At 39.9% G+C, this 17,978-nt stretch overlaps 1 protein-coding gene across 2 annotated transcripts in view; it reads left to right on the top strand.

The window, feature by feature from the left end:
- FAXDC2 (fatty acid hydroxylase domain containing 2) overlaps positions 1-17,978 on the top strand; it is an 88,605-nt gene that overhangs the window by 28,012 nt on the left and 42,615 nt on the right. Inside the window, exons 1-2 of one of the 2 annotated variants that reach the window (XM_077468379.1) lie at positions 8,043-8,147; positions 17,653-17,697. In XM_077468379.1, the coding sequence (XP_077324505.1) occupies positions 8,070-8,147; positions 17,653-17,697 (123 nt within the window). In that variant the 5' untranslated portion in view covers positions 8,043-8,069. Of the gene's footprint in view, positions 1-8,042; positions 8,148-17,652; positions 17,698-17,978 lie in introns of those variants that run through there. The other variant, XM_077468380.1, reaches the window with a different exon arrangement.

Raw genomic sequence — 17,978 nt, 5'->3', positions numbered from 1 at the left:
TCTGGGTCCATAAACCTATAGCCTAGTCACTTGGCAATGTATTTTGTCAGCTCCATAGTATTGCTTTCCCCTAAATACCCCCTAAAATTAGTACAAATGTTGTATGTGCTTAAATTCATGCAGTGCCAGAGGTGTGTTTGCTTTTTTTTATTTTATTTTTTTTTTTGTGCCAAACTCATTAGGAACCCCCCTCCCCCCCCCCAACTGCCAGGTCAGCTGATAGCAATCCTCTATCTGCTGACTTTGCCAAACCCAATACACACTATACCTACTTTTTATTTATTTATTTATTTATTTATTTATTTTGGTCAGATTCATGGATGAATTCACCTAAGCATGTAGTGCAAGGGCCTGCCTCAATACTTTCAGTTTAAAGTTTTTTTTTTTTTGTTTGTTTTTTTTCTCCTATTATTATCTCGATAGGTAATAGCAGAATGTCAAAATGTGCTTCCATTTGTTCCCCCTTTTTTTTTTTTTTTTTTTTTTGGTATTATGACACTTCTTACCTGTCCGGTGGGCTGCCAATAGTGTAAGTAAGGAGGGGCTGGCCAAAGTATCGCACATTATTTCTGCATTCAGCTCTCAATGAAGTGGAGAGGGTTTCCTGTCCAAAACATCCTCCCCCCCCCCCCCCTAATTTTTTGCAATGGGCCATCAGATGAGGGGGTGACGAATCTGATAAGGGGACCTTACACTTTTGGCTTTAAATACTCCTTTCCAAAAATTTTATACTGATCTTGGCCAAAAATGTTTGTCTAATCTGCTTGCAATGTAGATGTGCAAAATTACAATTTTTTTTTTTTTCTTGTTTCCTTCAACGCCACAGGAATGGCAGACTGCGGCCTCCCACTTTGCCAGCCTTTGGGACTTTAAGGGGTATAATAGTATTGTGATGTTGGCGGTGGTGCCAGCGACATATGACTTCCTGTATGTGGACATGGGGAAAAATGGCCGTATGTTGGATGGTGGAGTGTTTGTGCGGACGCAGTTCTACTGGTGTCTCCAGAGTGGCAGTCTGGCCTTGCCAATGGGGAAGGACTCCCCTTCATTTTCGTCACGGATGAGGCGTTTGCTCTGGCAAACCATCTGATGCGGCCTTTCCCGATGAGGACCCTCACCCCGGATCAGAGGATCTTTAATTTGCGGATGGCCAGAGCCAAAAGAGGAGTGGAGAACACTTTTGGGATAATGGCCAGCCGGTTCCGCCTATTTTTGACTCCAATCCACATGGCGGAATATAAACTAAATCATATTGTGCTTTTGTGCTGCATTCTGCACAATTTTTTGAAAAAACGCTCAGCAAACTATGTGGCCTCAGTTGGGCCTGATGCAGACTTCACGGAAAATGTCAACCTCCCAGGCCTTGAAGCTGGTCGTCCTGGCTTGCGCCCGCGAGGTCAGATCAAGATATGTGGAGTACTTTGTGGGTAGGGGGGCCATTGATATGCCAGACAGTGTCTGAGAGGCATTTTTTTTAATACATTTTTCTTTCAAACTCCAATAATCTTTGTTTTCATTTTACTGCATGGCTTTGTTTTAGGTGTCTCCTAGGTTTTATTTGGGGGTTTTTTTTGGGCCTTTTTCTACAACAGTGCAAAACCAATTTCGGAGCGAGATGAGGTGACAGTCTCTTCTTCAGATAATCTTATGTTGTGGGTCTGCTACAAGCGCACACACACCTTGTTTTTGTTGATAATGTATGTAGTGCATTACTGACAAAAATATTGCTCATTTCAGCACCATGGCAGAAATATGTGGGGTCATGAAAATGGCGTGATTGGGGAAATTTAAACATCACTGTGGGTGTTATTTACTAGAGGCAAATCCACTACGCACTACAAGTTCACTGCAAAAGTGCACCTGAAACTGCACTTGGAGTGCAAAGTGGATTTGCCTTTAGTAAATACCACCCATTGCCACAGAAAACTACAACTTTACTACAAATACTGCTTTTGCGCATTGAAAAAAGAAGCCACACATTGTTGATAATTTTACTTTTTACTCAAAGCACATTCACATGTGCGTTTTAGAAAAGGGTTTTACAAAAAACCAACATATTTGGTGTATATAAAACATTATTTTGGGTAACATTTTTCTAACTTGCCGTTTTTGTGTAAACAAGCATGTATGAAATCATAACATACAGAACACAGGAACTTACAAAGTTCAACTTGAGTATGTACAAACTGATATTGCCTTCATCAGATGGAGTGTCACCCCTGGAAAAGCCAAATTTGGAAGATGCACACAAATTGAGAATCCAAAAAGATGCCAGTTTCCTCCTGTTCCCATGCCTAATGTCAACATGTGCTATCTCCCATCATGGGGTATCAATGTACGTGTTTTGGGGGTGCAATCCCTTCATCTCAGCCACTTTTGTAGCAAGGAAGGGGTTGCACCCACAAAACGCGTACATTGATCCCCCGTGATGGGAGATGGTACATGTTGACACACTGTGTGCATCTTCCAAATTTGGCTTTTCTAAAAATAAAATATAAAAGTGTTTTTGAAAAATCAAAATGGATGCTAGCTAGTTTTGGGTGTTTCAGACTCTCCCTAAAACATCAATGATGTTCTTCATTTTTTGCTAAACATCATTGATGGTTTTTCTGGATATTCTCTAAATCGCGATTGCGCCCCATTATCTCCCCAATGAGGATCTGGGCACTTTCACTGGTAAAATGCGATTCTTCTGGAACATCCACATCAACTAAAAAGAAACCAAAAAAAACACACCATGTATTATAAACATGCAGGCATACATTTATTGGCTTACCTGAAGCTGTGGTCTCCGACACTCACCTGTTGTGACAATTTTGACAATCTCTCCTTCCTCCTCCTCCTCCTCTGCTTCTGGTGTTGGTCTTTCCCCTTCTTTGGGAGGTGTGGGGTCCCTGGTGTCCTCAGAGGTCCCGAGTCTTCTCTCCCCTATGAGAATGTAAAAAAGGAATACTTAGCACACAGATATTTGAGGGCAGAAATAGGAATATGAAACATTGCTTGGAAGTGTCGTACATTTGTGTTTTTTGGCAGAGTTCAAAGGTGAAAACATTATTTTTGACACTTTCTAATGCTGGAATACATACCTGTTGTGTGAACAAATGTAGTCAAGTGCAACTTGGCAAAAAATCGTTTTTGGAGTGGGCTAATGAACAATGTTTATTACAAACGATTGAAACCATGAACATGGAAGTGGCCATTTTAAACTGTACAACATTAAATCAAAGCACATGGAGCAGTATGCAAGCAATAATAATAACACATGACGACTACTTTACTTTTTTGAAGAGCTTGCTTGATCCTTCTGTACTGATCGTGCTCCCTCAGTTTCAGGTCTGACCAGTGTTTTCTCAGTTGATCCTTGGATCGTCGTACCCCAAAATTCTTCTGAGGACTCTTCACAACTTTAGTCACGATCTTGGCCTTTCTGCCATTTGGGTTTGGGTAAGGGCCATACTTCCCATCATAGTCGCTCCTCTTCAATAAGTCCACCGTCTCCAACATCTCTCCAAAAGACATATTTGATGCCTTAAATCTTCTCCTCTGGGATCGGGACGCTTCTGGCTCTGGACTTTCCTCGTCCTCCTCCTCGTTAGTGGAATTATCATGCCCCTGCTGTGTCTCCGCCATGTGCTCTCCCCACTGCGCCGAAAGAGAAGGGCCGGGGAATAGACTAGAAAGAAAGTCGGGGGCGGGCAGAGTTTCACGCATGCGCACTGTATATAAAACGCAACACGTGTGTGTCGTACGTGCGATCTGTGAGCAGAGGGAGAAGCTGACGCACCGATCGTTCAAACGAAGGTACAATTTTAACTTGGTACATCACTAGCCTATACTGCTTCTAGATTGAGGCCTATACTGGGACAAGATTAGGAGAGTTTAGACTGACATTAGGGTTTGTCTTGTGTTGTGTCTTGCAGATAATATGGATGGGTTTAACGACCACAGGTTTCTCCCACTGTTCATTGACAAGTACAGGGAGCTGCCCTGTCTGTGGCAAGCTACACATCCCCACTACAGTAACAAGACTCAGCCAGGAGGTGGCTGTGGAACGTGGCAGCCAGGAGGAGGCAGGGGTAAGTGGCAGCAAAGAGGTGGGCAGCCTAGGCACCTGACTCAATCACAGGTCCCTCCCCTCTGCCTTCCACCCAAAAGGGCCAGAAAAGGGGGAATGTGCAGGAGTCGGCTCTGAGGCTAATTGGGGAGGCTTCAGCGGCTCTCAAAGCCACCCCCACATATCAAGAGGCCTTTGCCGCCTTGGCTGCCTGCAAACTCCAGCAAATGGAGGAGGGGCAACACCTCAGGTTGTTGGGCCAAATCACACAAACAACACACTTGTGTGATTTGGACCATGCTCCTCCTCCTGCCACAGCCACAGCCTGGAAGGAAGCGTGGAAGGAAGACCAGAGAGTGATGGCCTGGGTTCAGTCTGGTCTGACAGAAGATGCAGCCTCTTGTAGGACCACAGCCTGGGGACATAGATGTCATCTGCTGCTGTTCCGGGTTTCTTGGACTTAAGCACCAGACTGTTCTCCCTCAGATATGTACTCCTCAGGCCACCAATTTTTGTATTTAAAAAGTTGATGTGTGCCCTGGGAGACAAAGGCTTCGCTAATCTCCCCAGTTTCTCCAGCGCTGCCTCCCTCTTTATTTGTTGCTGACTCCTAAATAAATAAAGTTTTTTTTTTTTTTTTTTTTTTTTTTTTTTTTTTTTTTTTTGGTTCAAGAAATGCTTGCCTATGTGTTTTACTTCAAAAAGGACAGTTTATTTGTAAGTAGGCAGGTACATTTAAAAAATACAAAGACAAATTAATAACAAGGGGCACCAACACCAAACAACCTCCTGGAGGTTAAAAAAGAAAACAATAAAATAAAAAGATAATAATGGTGTTGTGGTAAGTTGACACACAAAACACACCAAAAAATTTCCGAAGATTTCCGCAAATTGTCAAAGGAGATCTTGATTAAAAAAAAAACACAAAAAATTTAATAAAAAAAAATGATTGGGGAGATGTGACAAACTAAAATATTGTATTCCTGAAATGAGGAAAAAGAATAAAGAAATAAGTTTTGGAGAAGTGTGTGTGAATATGCGCAGCAAAACAACTTCATTCTTGTAGCATTATAAAGAAAAAGAAAATGCACTGCATTAAAGCATTTTTAACATTGCAGTGTGACGAATGTGCTATATCAATTATGAACGGTAGTTTTACCTGACCGAGCGCTTCCGTCTCAGAATTTATTCTGAGCATGCGTAGCACCCTGTCTGTCGGACTAGGTTACACAAGATCGGAACTGACGCGCATCGGATCATGTTGTCGGAAAATTTTATTGCCAGCTCTCAAACTTTGTCAGTCGGATATTCCGATGGCAACAGTCCGATGGAGCCTACACACGGTCCGATTATCTGACAACACGGTCTGATCAGACATTTTCCGTCGGAAAATCTGACCGTGTGTACAAGGGCTAATAATTGCATTTGATATTTGAATAGCCAGTTGTAAAGAAAAAAATAACGATGAAACCATAGCATTTGTTGGTGGGGGATGTGTCCTTTGTCTACATACTCTGTGTTATAATATGTCCCTCTTTCCTCTCTTAGAAAATTGGGATGCATGGATGACACAGTGGCATTTTTAGGAAAAGGCAAGTTCAGAGGGAGTATTGTGATCCAGTGCACACAAGACTTATACTTACACATTACTTAGCATGTACAGTTGTGTGAAAAAGTATTTGCCCCTGATTTTTTTATTCTTTTGCATATTTCTCACACTTTCAGATCATCAAATTTTTTTTAATATTACACAAAGATAACCTGAGTAAATCCAAGATGCAGTTTTTAAATTATTATTTCATTTTATTAAGGGAAAAAAGCTGTTTAAACCTGCCTGGCATTATGTGAAAAAGTAATTGTCCCCTCCCATGCTGAATCATGAATGAACTGTGATTACCACAATTTTTTTTTTTTGGAAAGCTGAGTTAAATTTGACTTGCCACACCCAGGCCCGATTACTGCCAGACCTGTTGAATCAAGAAATCACATAAATAGAAGTTGTCAGACAAAGTGAAGCACCCTAACAGATCACAAAAAGCCACACATTATGCCATAATCTAAAAAAATGAAAGAACAGATTAGAAACCAGTAATGCACATGTATCAGTCTAGGAAGGGTTTCAAAGCCATTTCTAAGGCTTTGAAACTCCGGTAAACCACGGGGAGAGCCATTCTCCACCAATGGAGTTAACTTGAAACAGTGGTGAACCTTCCCAGGAGTGGCCATCCTACAAAAAAATGACTCAAAGAGCATGATGAGGACTCATCCAGAATGTCATAAAAGAACCCAGAACAACATATAAAGAACTGCAGGCCTCATTTGCCTTGGGTAAGATCAGTGTTCGTGATTCAACAATAAGAAAGAGACTGGGCAAAAATGGCATCCATGGGAGACTTTCAAGGCCAAAGCCACTGCTGACCATAAAGAACACAAAGAAAGGCTCATCTCACATTTACCAAAAAAACATCTTGGTTATCCCCAAGACTTTTAGCAAATATTCTGTGGACTGATGAGACAAAAATTTAACCTTTTGGAAGGTGTGCATCCCGTTTACTTCTGGCATAAAACAATTACAGCATTTGATAACAAGAACATCATACCAACAGTCAGACATGGTGGTGGTAACATAATGGTCTGGGGCTGCTTTGCAGCTTTAGGACCTGGACGACTTGCCATAATTGATGGAACCATGAATTCTGAGCTCTACCAGAAAATCCTAAAGGAGAATGTCCAGCCATCAGTAAGTCCACCTCCAAATGGTTCAAACTAAGCAAAATGTAGGTTTTGGAGTGGCCTAGTCAGAACCAGGATTTAAATCCAATTGAGATGCTGTATCATGACCTTACACAGACCATTCATGCTGGAAAAACCCTACAATGTGTCTTAATAAAAACAATTCTGCAAAGAAGAGTGGGCCAAAATTGCTCCACAGCAATGTGAAAGACTCATTGCCAGTTATCACAAATGCTTGATTGCAGTTGTTGCCACCAAGGGTGGCACAACCAGTTATTAGGTTTAGGGGGCAATTGCCTTTTCACATAAAGCAGGCTTTGACAGCTTTTTTTCCTTAATAAATGAAACCATCATTTTAAAAACTGCATTTTGTATTTAATCAGATTATCTTTGTGTAATAATAAAATTTGTTTGTTTGATCTGAGTCATTTAAGTGTAACATATATACAAAAAATAAAATCAGAAAGGGGCAAATACGTTTTCACACAACTGTATGTACTCAATATGAAGGAATATATCTGATGTAAGAACTGCTTTAAAGGAGCACTTATTCTTATAGTTTCCCCTTTCATTGTTATGTCTGAAGTTGCCCCTGTATACAGTCTGTGTTTTCCCTAAAATGTTGTGCTGATGTGTATATTTTTGACATTTTGTAACTAATTTGCTGTTTGGGTTTGTTTGCAGTTCCTCTTTTTCCATCACTCCCTTTATAATTTAAACAGAAAAAACAGCAAGCAAGATTAAATAAAAAAAAAAAAACTTTTCTTTCAATTGAATCTAAACTCTAGCTTACAAAACATGGCTTGCAGGAACATTTTTATTGTAGAAGAGACTCTTTGGGGGTTGATTTACAAAAGGCAAATAGACTGTGCACTTCGCAAATTGCAGTTGCCCCAGAGGTTAGTAAATGAGCAAAAGCTCTGCTGACTTCCATCCTCCAATTATTATGTACAAGCAAAAATGCTATTTTTTTTTTTTTTTTTTCTTTCACGAGATTGGGTACTCTTTGCAAAGTGAAGGTTTACCTAATTTACTAAGCCCTGGAGCAATTGCACTTGTAGAGTGCTACTGCCCTTTGCAAAGTGCACATTCTATTTGCCTTTAGTAAATCAACTCCCAAAGAGTCTCTTCTACAATAAAAATGTTCCTGCAAGCCATGTTTTGTCTCGTCTCCAAAAAAGTCATACCTTAGCTACGTGCAGCAATGACACCGCCTCTGAGAACCAGATTAGAGCAGCAATAGGCATTGCAAAGCTGTTGGAAGTCCAAGGTTCCTTCTGACATGGCCAAGCAGAGACCTTGGAGGAATTTCCCAGGTTTGCATTTGAGATCTGAGAATACATTTCAGGAGGGGAGGAAGGTAAGACTTTTTGCTGTGGGTGATTTTAGCTTTGGGGTTTGTACCAGAAGGGGATAGCTTCCCCAGATACCTGACTTCTGTATTATGCATCGCATACTACTGCCCCTCGCACTTAATGGTACATGGAACTTCACGTTAAAAGGGAATATCTTCTTTCTGTCTGTTCTCTATACTGCAGAAGGTCTCTAATAAGTTTTAGGGAGACATCAATCAGATTTTTCTATTTGGAATCTGAGATGATCACAATTGTGGGATTATCTTAATTGCTAAATGGCATAACCGTCAGAATTGTATTGTACTAATTCTATAATTTGTAATTTGAAAGTTACTTTATCTCCTGGTTTCATTGTATTGCAATATTATGTCAGTAACGACCTCTCGATAACCATTTTGATTATATTGTTAATGTTTTTTGTATGGGAGAGGATCAGTGGCATAGTATCTGTCTTTCACTACCATGGAATTTTAATTGTAGTTCTTTCCTGTCTTTAAAAAACCTTAATAAACATCATTGATAAAGAAAAGGGAAGTTCTGCTTTATGTCCGCAGGTACCTAGTTTTTTCTAAAGTTCTCTCACTCCCACCCCTATTTTAAAGGGTAACTCCACTTTTATGGGGGGGAAAAAAAAACGAATACATTTTTTATATAGCACACACAGTTGCGACACAAGTCATGTTGTAATTGAATGTTATTAAAAATGACCTTTCCTTTTTCAATCTGCAGCACTGTAATTTTCTGTAAAATGTAATAAGTTAATGTATGTGTTCCTAACTTAAACTTTGACGGACAATTGTGCGGACGTGCAATATTGTACCCAAACAAAATTGACATACTTTTTTTTCCCCACAAATAGAGCTTTGTTTTGGTGGTATTTAATGACCTCCTGCAGTTTTTTATTTTTTGCGCTATAAACAAAAAGACCGACAATTTAGAAAAAAAATTTTTTTTTTTGCTTTAATACATATCTGAAAAAAGTATTCATCAGTTTAGGTCAATATATATTTTTCAATAATTTTTGTAAAATAAATTGCAATAGGCATATATTGACTGGTTTGTGCAAAAGTTATCGTGTCTACAAACTATGGGATAGATTTAGTGACTCTTAATTTATTTTTACTGATACTAGCGGTGATCTGTGATTTTTAGCGGTACTGCGACAATGTGGCGGACAAATCTGACCCCAAATCACACTTTTTGGGGACCAGTGACATTATTACATTGATCAGTGCTATAAAAATGCACTGATCAATATATAAATGACACTGGCAGGGAAGGGGTTAATACTAGGGGTCGATCAAGGGGTTAAGTGTGTTCCCTAGATGTGTTCTAACTGTAGGGGGAGTGGGCTACCAGGGACATGACAGAGACTACTGTTCCCAATCACTGGGAACAGAAGATCTCTCACATGTCATCTAGCAGAATGGGGAATCACCTTGTTTAGATCCCCGTTCTGCCTCTGTATACCATGATTGTGGGTTGTTAGTGGACACCAAGTCAGCTGGACCCACGGGTACGCTCCCATGGCACACGGCGGGCACGCACAGTCGCTATCTCCTGTGCAAAGACCAACGTACACTTATGGCGGTTTGTGAAGGAGAGCCGACCTTTGTGTGAACTTTTGAGAATAGATTCCTCATATCTAGCTCTAAGAAAAAATAAAGCTCTTCTGAAAAACTTTAAAAGGTGTATATTTTAGGTTTTCAGGGTAGCTCAGGCTAAAAGCATAAATGAGTCCCATAATCATTCTTTCTGATACAAAATGAGAGTGCTATATGAAAAAAATACACTATACCAATATGCTTGTGTTTCCTTTCAATGCAGCATAAATATGGTATATTTTGTTATTTAAATGTAATAACATAGTTCAAAATGAACAGGGCTTTCGGTTACATAATCTGAAGTTGAATGTCCAAGATCTCAAAAACTGAACAAACAGAAATGTTGTTTTCGTGGTAGAAATCCGCACAAATAAATTGTATAATTGTTTTTAAAATGTAATGTGGTGCAAAGTGGGAGAGGTTTCATCAACTATAATGCACAATATCTCTGAAACCAAACGTTCCTTTTTGCAGCACAAATCGGCACAGATGCAGTGCAAAATAATACTATCTTTGTTTTTTAATTTTAATAACATTGGGTGCAAAGTGGGCGGGGCTTGATGTTACATAATCTAAATTCCAATATCTCAAAAACCGAACTAGCTGAAACATTACATTTTGTGGCACAAAATAGTTTTTAAGCTTAACAGCTGGCTGTCCCTCATCCTGCATCTTGGTTGCGTTCTGCCACATGCAGTAAGCGCAAACCTTGCTTGCGCAACAAGTGAGTTGTCTCAGTGGGTGTACACAATGAGCACAACAGACGTATGCCCATTTATTATAAATATATTAATCTGCAAACAAAATAAACATTTTGGATGGTATGTTAAGCAACATTTAAAGCATGTGAATAATTTGTTCAATGTTCACTCTTACCTTTCAATGGCTTTGTAGTGACTTGGAAAAATTCTTGTCACTGGTGGCGCTCTTTTGTCCTGATGGGCCTCAAACATATGGCAACTGCCTTGTGCAGGCTTTTAAAGTTCCAAAATGTCAAAATCTCTAAAATATACAGCATCAAAACTCATGCGGTTGCACGTTTGGCAAACATATGCGTCCCGCAATTTCAGTCAAATGAAAAGATTGTTTTTTTTTTTAAAGTACTGTAAATGTAACTCAATTAGAATATGGAAATGCACATGCCTTACATGTTTTGTCTATATTACTTAATATTATACATTATGCTTGTAAATGTAAAAGTTGTGTTTTTAAGAACTAATGAAAATTAAGTAAGGTACTTAAAGTATCAAAGTAAATTGAATTAACATTTATTTTTATATTGAAAATTATAAAAATGTTATGTTAACATTACAAGGCAACAGAATCATTTTTATCAGTGTACATACGACTGATCTCTGAACTCTGCGTTACTATGGACCCCTGAATTATGCAATACTTACTACTGACCCTTGAAATTTTCATACCTTCCTTCTTTACTGGGGCCTTGCTATTTTATCTCCTTAAAAATTATGTGCTGCACCCTGGTGATCTTTGATCTCTTCCATGTTCTTCAGGTCGAACCCTCCTATCCTGGGTTGCCTATTCATGCGTTTTTTTTTGTTTTTTTTTGTAGAGTCCCTTTAAGAAAAACACTGCAATAATGATTATAAATGGGTTTTCACTGAAAACACACTATACTTTACTTTCCCTTTTATTGGTGTCTACTACTGAGAGTGAAGTAGTTTTGCTTGTTATGTTTCAGCGGTGCTGCTGTACTGAAAGGGATATCTGTCAGTGTGGCGGACATTGAGTATGTTATGTACTAATTATTGCACTGTAATCACAAGCTGATAACATAAAGTGCGTGCTGCTCTAGCTATCCTTGCGTTTTGTTGTCACTGATGATTCAGAGGTGTAAGGATAACACAACTGAGGTTATACCAGGTTGTCAAGTACTATATTGCTTTTCTCAAACATAAGGTATACATACATCATCACTTTTCTCACTGATCCAATAAAATGTGTGGTTTATCTCTCACTAAGGGCCCATTTTACACTGTTGCGTCTTAACGCACATATTCTAGTGCACTAAAACACATGTTGTGGTTCCCCATAATAAAGATAGTGGTGGTTATTTACTAGATCTGGAGAATGCATAATCTGGTGCAGCTCTGCATATAAACCAATCAGTTTCCAGGTTTTATTGTCAAAGCTTAACTAAACAAGCTGAAGCTAGAAGCTGATTGGCTACCGTGCACAGCTGCACCAGATTTTGAGTGCTCCAGTTTTAGTAAATAGCAGCCCCCCCCCCATCTGTTACAATTTCATTGCTGCAGTGCAGTGAATTTTGAAAAATATGACATGTCCATTTTTTTTTTTTTTTTTTTTTTTTTTTTTTTTTTTAGTAATTGTAAACGATGGTCTCCTGATACATCCCCATTGACATTCAAGCAAGTTCAAAGATCCCACTAACTAAGCTTGTTTGGCCTTCTTTTTACTTAGAGGTCTCATTCTTCTGGTGAGTGGGACATCTTAACCAAACACATTGGGTGTAATCTGCAGAGACTACTGCCATATGGTGATGGTGTTATGAGTTTGCAAATTTATCACTGAAGAATCTACAGACTTTTTAAGGGCTGACTGTTTCTATTATCATACCTTATACACATTATTATTGAGCACGTTGCACTTTGAAAATGTTCATGAAGTTGAATACTTCTTCTTTTTAGCACATGTTAATTGTGTTATCATTAGTGCCCTATACCATGGTTTACAATTACTCAAGTTAGCAAGTCTACACTTTGAGGGGAACAGCTGTAATTAATCTGTTTATTCACACATATAGTCCATAGCGCAAGGTTTTTATTCACTATTCACCATTTATTTTAGTGCCTTGGGAGGTCCATAAAAGTAAACTGTGGCACATTTAAAACGCATATAATGTGCATTTTGGTGTGTTAGCCAGTGTTAATTTCGTCAACTGACTTTTTCATCAAAGTTTTCGTCGGCTGCATTTTTACAGTGACGAAAACTAAACGAAAAGTGCAGCACATTTTCATCCACTGACAAAAACTATGATGAAAATGTGAGGCAGGGATGTTTACCCTCATTAACTAACTTACGATTTTCATAGAACTCTGCCTGTTTCTGCTCCCAGCAAGCAAGCGTGTTGAATTGACTGTGCGTACCGTCCGTGACAACTGCCAGAGACCAGAACAGAACTGTGCTTTACAGGCAGGCCTCCCGAGTCCCGACGAAACTGTCCCACTCCCACTCCCGCGTCCCGACTCGCGAGACAACTGCCCACATCCAGAGCAGAGAACAGATTGTGAGTGTGTAGTACTAGTGTACATTACAAGTACAGCAGGCCTGTGGCCTCCCCTCAGACTGCCGTCTGTCCAGATCAGGCAGTGGCATCCAGAGCACTGTGCATTACAGGCCATATCTCAGACCTGAGAGCACCATCCAGCACTCTGCAGTATTGCAGGCATACTCGGACCACCGTCCAGAGCACTCTGCCGCATTACAGGCTTCCTCAGACTGGAGACCACCATCCAGCACTCTGCAGCATTACAGGCCTCCTCAGACCACCGTCCAGAGCACTCTGCAGCATTACAAGCCTCCGCGGATCACCGTCCAGAGCACTCTGCAGCATTACAGGCCTCCTCAGACCACCGTCCAGGGCACTCTGCAGCATTACGGGCCTCCTCAGACCACCGTCCAGAGCACTCTGCAGCATTATAGGCCTCCTCAGACCACCGTCCAGAACACTCTGCAGCATTACAGGCCTCCTCAGACCACCGTCCAGAACACTCTGCAGCATTACGGGCCTCCTCAGACCACTGTTCAGAGCACTCTGCAGTATTACAGGCCTCCTCAGACCTGAGACCACCATCCAGCACTCTGCAGCATTGCAGGCCTCCTCGGACCACCATCCCGAGCAGTCTGCAGCATTACAGGCCTCCTTGGATCACCGTCCAGAGCACTCTGTAGCATTACAGGCCTCCTCAGACCACCGTCCAGAGCACTCTGTAGCATTACAGGCCTCCTCAGACCACCGTCCAGAGCACTCTGTAGCATTACAGGCCTCCTCAGATCACCGTCCACAGGACTCTACAGCATTACGGGCCTTCTCAGACTGTCCACAGTGTCTAAATCTGTATCTGTGGGTTTGTTCAAACCTTAATACCATAAATGACATGATATTAGATTTGTTTACTCCAGGAGTATATAATGAGTTTGGAAATTCTAGAGAAATGCTTAAATAATGCATTAAAATTTAACTAAATCCATTTGATTTTAGTTGACTAAAATGATTTTATTTGACTAAAATGTATTGGAGAATTTAGTTGACTAAAATACGATGACTAAAATGTGACTAAAACTAAAATGGCATTTTGGTAAAAGACTACGACTAAAACTAAAACACTTGTAGAAGACTAAAATAGGACTAAAATGCAATTTTCTACGACTAAGATTAAAACGAAATCGAAATTTGCTTAAAATTAACACTGGTGTTGGCAACAGGTATTAACCAAAATTCACCAAGACTCTCTAAAAAATTATCTGTACACATCCACTACTTAAAGGGTAACCCCACTTTCATGGGGGGGAAAAATAAAGAAATAAATAATATAAATAATACTAAATAAAGAAAAATCATAGCTTATATATTTGCGACACAAGTGATATTGTAATTGAATATTATTAAAAATTTACCTTTTCCTTTTCAATCTGCAGCTCTGTAATTTTCTGAAAATGCAATGCAATATGGCTATCTGGAGGTGTTCTGTACACATAGGGGGATATTTACGAACAGCAAATCCCATTTGCACCGCAAGTGCACTAAAAGTGCATTTGGAAGTGCAGTCACTCTAAATCTAAGGGGTAGATCTGAAATGAGGTGAAGCTCTGCTGATTTTATCATCCAATCATGTGCAAGCTAAAATGCTGTTTTTTATTTTCCTTGCATGTCCCCCTTCGGGTGTACAGCGACTTTACTTCCAACTGCACTTTCAAGGGCACTTGCAGTGCAAAGTGGATTTTCTTTTAGTAAAAAACCCCCATAGTGTCTACAGAATGCCGCCGCCCCCCCCCCCCCCCAGAAACATCATTTCCTGCTTGTGTGATTGGCTCACTGATTTTCCCAGAAGTCTGCCCTAAGATACAAGTCAGATTTCAGGTATCCCCTTTATTTCCCTCCCAACCGCTCACCTGAACGAGGGCATGCTGCCACTCAGTTCTACGCATGCCGCGGTCCCAATGTTGTGCTTTGCAGCCACGGCAAATATAGTATATTGCATTTAGCAGCTGTTACTGCCACCAAACGCAGCCTATGCAAGTCTATGGGATTGTGCCGCGCAACCGCATGCAATGCATGATATTGCAGCACGGTGGTGCAAGGGTTACAGGGTTAGTTCCTAAAGCTCTCCTTCTAAAGCCCCCAACTTCTGTTTGTTACCTTGAAACAGAAGGTATTTACAGGACTATCCTCAAAAACTAGAGCAGGTTGAAATGGAAAAACAGTAGCAGTTAGGGGTTCAGACACAAATATCTCAAGAGCAGTGGTGTCCAAACTGCATCCTGGGGGCCAGTTGCAGCTCTTTGCTTGCTTTTATCCTGCCCTTGGGGCACTATTTCATCCATGGATACCAACTATGGGGGATAAATCCCTTCCCACTAACACCAGTGAAAGGGCACAATTCCTCCCAATGAAACCAACAATGGGGCGCAATCCCTCTGACTGACACCAAAGAAGGGACATTGTTTTTTTCTGCTAACGTTGGGACCTTTTCTACTCCCAATGGTCACAGTCCGGCCTCCCTAAAGTCTGAAGAAAAGTAAATTGGCCCCTTGTTTAGAAAGTTTGGAAACGCCTGCTCTAGAGAAAAGGATGTGATGTATTTACTATGTGTGTGTTCAGAAAGTGTTGCTAATTTGAAAGGCAGAATTGCTAACTGGACATCAACCATTGAGGTTGATTTACTAAAACTGGAGAGTGTAAAATCTGGTGCAGCTGTGCATGGTAGCCAGTCAGCTTCTAACTTCAGTTTGTTCAATTAAGCTTTGACAAAAAAAAAAACTGGAAGCTGCTTAGTTTGTAAGCAGAGCACCAGATTTTGAATTCTCCAGTTTTAGTAAGTCAACCCCATCAACAAAACTTCTGCCAGTGGATGGACACATTTTTGGTGCATTCACATACGAGTCTGCCCTGACTGAAGCTGAGGTGTACTTTGTTGGTGTTGATGAATGGAACTCATTTCAATTCAAATAGATGCAATGTAAGGGGTCATGGCCTGTATAACAAAAACTGGATCTAAGTTGCATTGAGATTAATATATATATGTGTGTGTATGTGTGGCCACAATGAAGGCACAGTAGAAATGTAACACTGTTGGGTCTATTGAGCTGACATATATTTTCCTTGTCTGTCTGTTGTGGGAGGAGGTGTAGGGTAACTAATATTATAAATTCTTTCCAATGACATTTGAAGTGAAACTTGGTCAATTTTACTTTACATTTTTAAAAGGTTTTAAACTATTTTTTAATCCTTTTATAACTTAGTATTTACAGTCTTTGTTTTTTAAACAAACCTATATTACAGGTTATACCCCTATCAAAAGATTCCCAGAGCACTAAGGCTTTTCTTACTTGAGAGCCCAGCAGCAGTTGCCTCTATGTGAAACCCTCAGAGGAACCAAACAGTGGGGTTGATTTACTGAGGCAGGAGCTGAGTGCTCTAGTGCAGTTGTGCATGGTAGCCAATCAGCGTCTAACTTCAGCTTGTTGAAATAAGCTTTTGTAAAAATTCCTGGAATATAAATAAAGATACCAGTGCTCTTCTCTAGGTGGTCACAAAGAAAAAATTTGCATCTGAAAATGATATAACAACCTTCAACAAACCATTTTCACATTTTGAAGTGACAGTTCATAAAGCTTAAGTAAAACAGTCTAATAGTTGCCTCCTTTCCCAGTTGATGCCTATTAGGGAGAAACGCGTCAGAGCCACATGTGACCTCATTGCGCACAAGCTGGTGGATGAGGAACATGATTGTGTTTGTACTCGTGTAGAAACCTCTCTGTTTTTACCTTCTAAGTTGTCCCCCCTCTTTCCACCTTTGCATGAGAGTGGTAACCAGTCTATGGGCACATGCCCCTTGATGTACCCATTGACTGCCCACATGTGTGATGTCAATATCATGTGACCTGGCTAGCTCTGATGAACAAGTAAATGCATAAAAGACACAACTGAGCATGTGCAGGTCAGCTACTCTCCCATGCTATGCTGCATATACAGACTGATTTTATGGTTGTGGGTTTAGTAACACTTTAAGTTTTATGAAATGTCACTTCAAATGTGAAATTGGTTTATTGAAGGTTGTTATAACATATTCAGATGGAATTTCTTTTTTGTGACCATCTAGAGAAGCGCACTAGTTTTTCTGACGGAGTTCCGCTTGGAACAGCATACAGACGAACAGATTTCCCGATAGGAAATGATTCTGTCTGAAAGAGTTAAAACATGTTCTATTTCTAGGTCCGTCAAAAATTTTTGTTAAAAAAATAAAAAAAAAAGTCAGCTGAAGTCCACACATGATCGGAATATCCAATGAAATGATTCTGTCTGACTTTTTCTGCTGGAAAGTCCGACCGTGTGTGCATGGCATTAGGTTTCAATAAATAATCCCCACAGAGGGAAGAGGAAAAGTAATGGCTCTGACTTATTCACTTGTGTGTAAGGAAAATAAGAAATGAAAGAAAACACACATATACATTCTGTCTTTAGCCAGAAGCATCCTAATCCATATCATTGTGTATATATAGAAATAGATTATGCCATTCTTTCTTGAAATCTTTTCATTGTAAACTGATTATAATAAAGTGATTTTTTTTTTTTCTGACTTTGCTGAGAGGCTGTGTATACTGTGGTCCTATTAATAATGGGTACGTTTCTGTCTGCTTACAGATGGGCAAAAGTGACACCTCTGTTCTCGTGGAACGCAGAAGCCAGGTAACATGAAGACCTTAGATGTTGGCTATATATACTTTTGACAGCCTAGGGGAATGCATATAGAAAACATTAAATGTAATGAATAAAGAGAAAAATTTTACATCATAAGATTAAGATAATATTATTACAGGAAAGTATATCTCTAGTCGCATATGACGTCATATAATTGTTTAGTTAAGAATTCAATTAAGACAGATCAATGCAGTAAATTGAATAGTTATCTATCTCAAAAAGAATTTGTGTGTGTGTGTATGTATGTATGTATGTATGTATGTATGTAT

This window comes from Lithobates pipiens, unplaced genomic scaffold, assembly GCF_037356315.1.
Source record: "Lithobates pipiens isolate NorthernLeopardFrog02 unplaced genomic scaffold, aLitPip1_a1.2 Scaffold_8, whole genome shotgun sequence".
NCBI lineage: Eukaryota > Metazoa > Chordata > Amphibia > Anura > Ranidae > Lithobates > Lithobates pipiens.
Note: the sequence above shows the minus strand (reverse complement) of the source record. Positions and strands in the feature narration are given on the sequence as shown.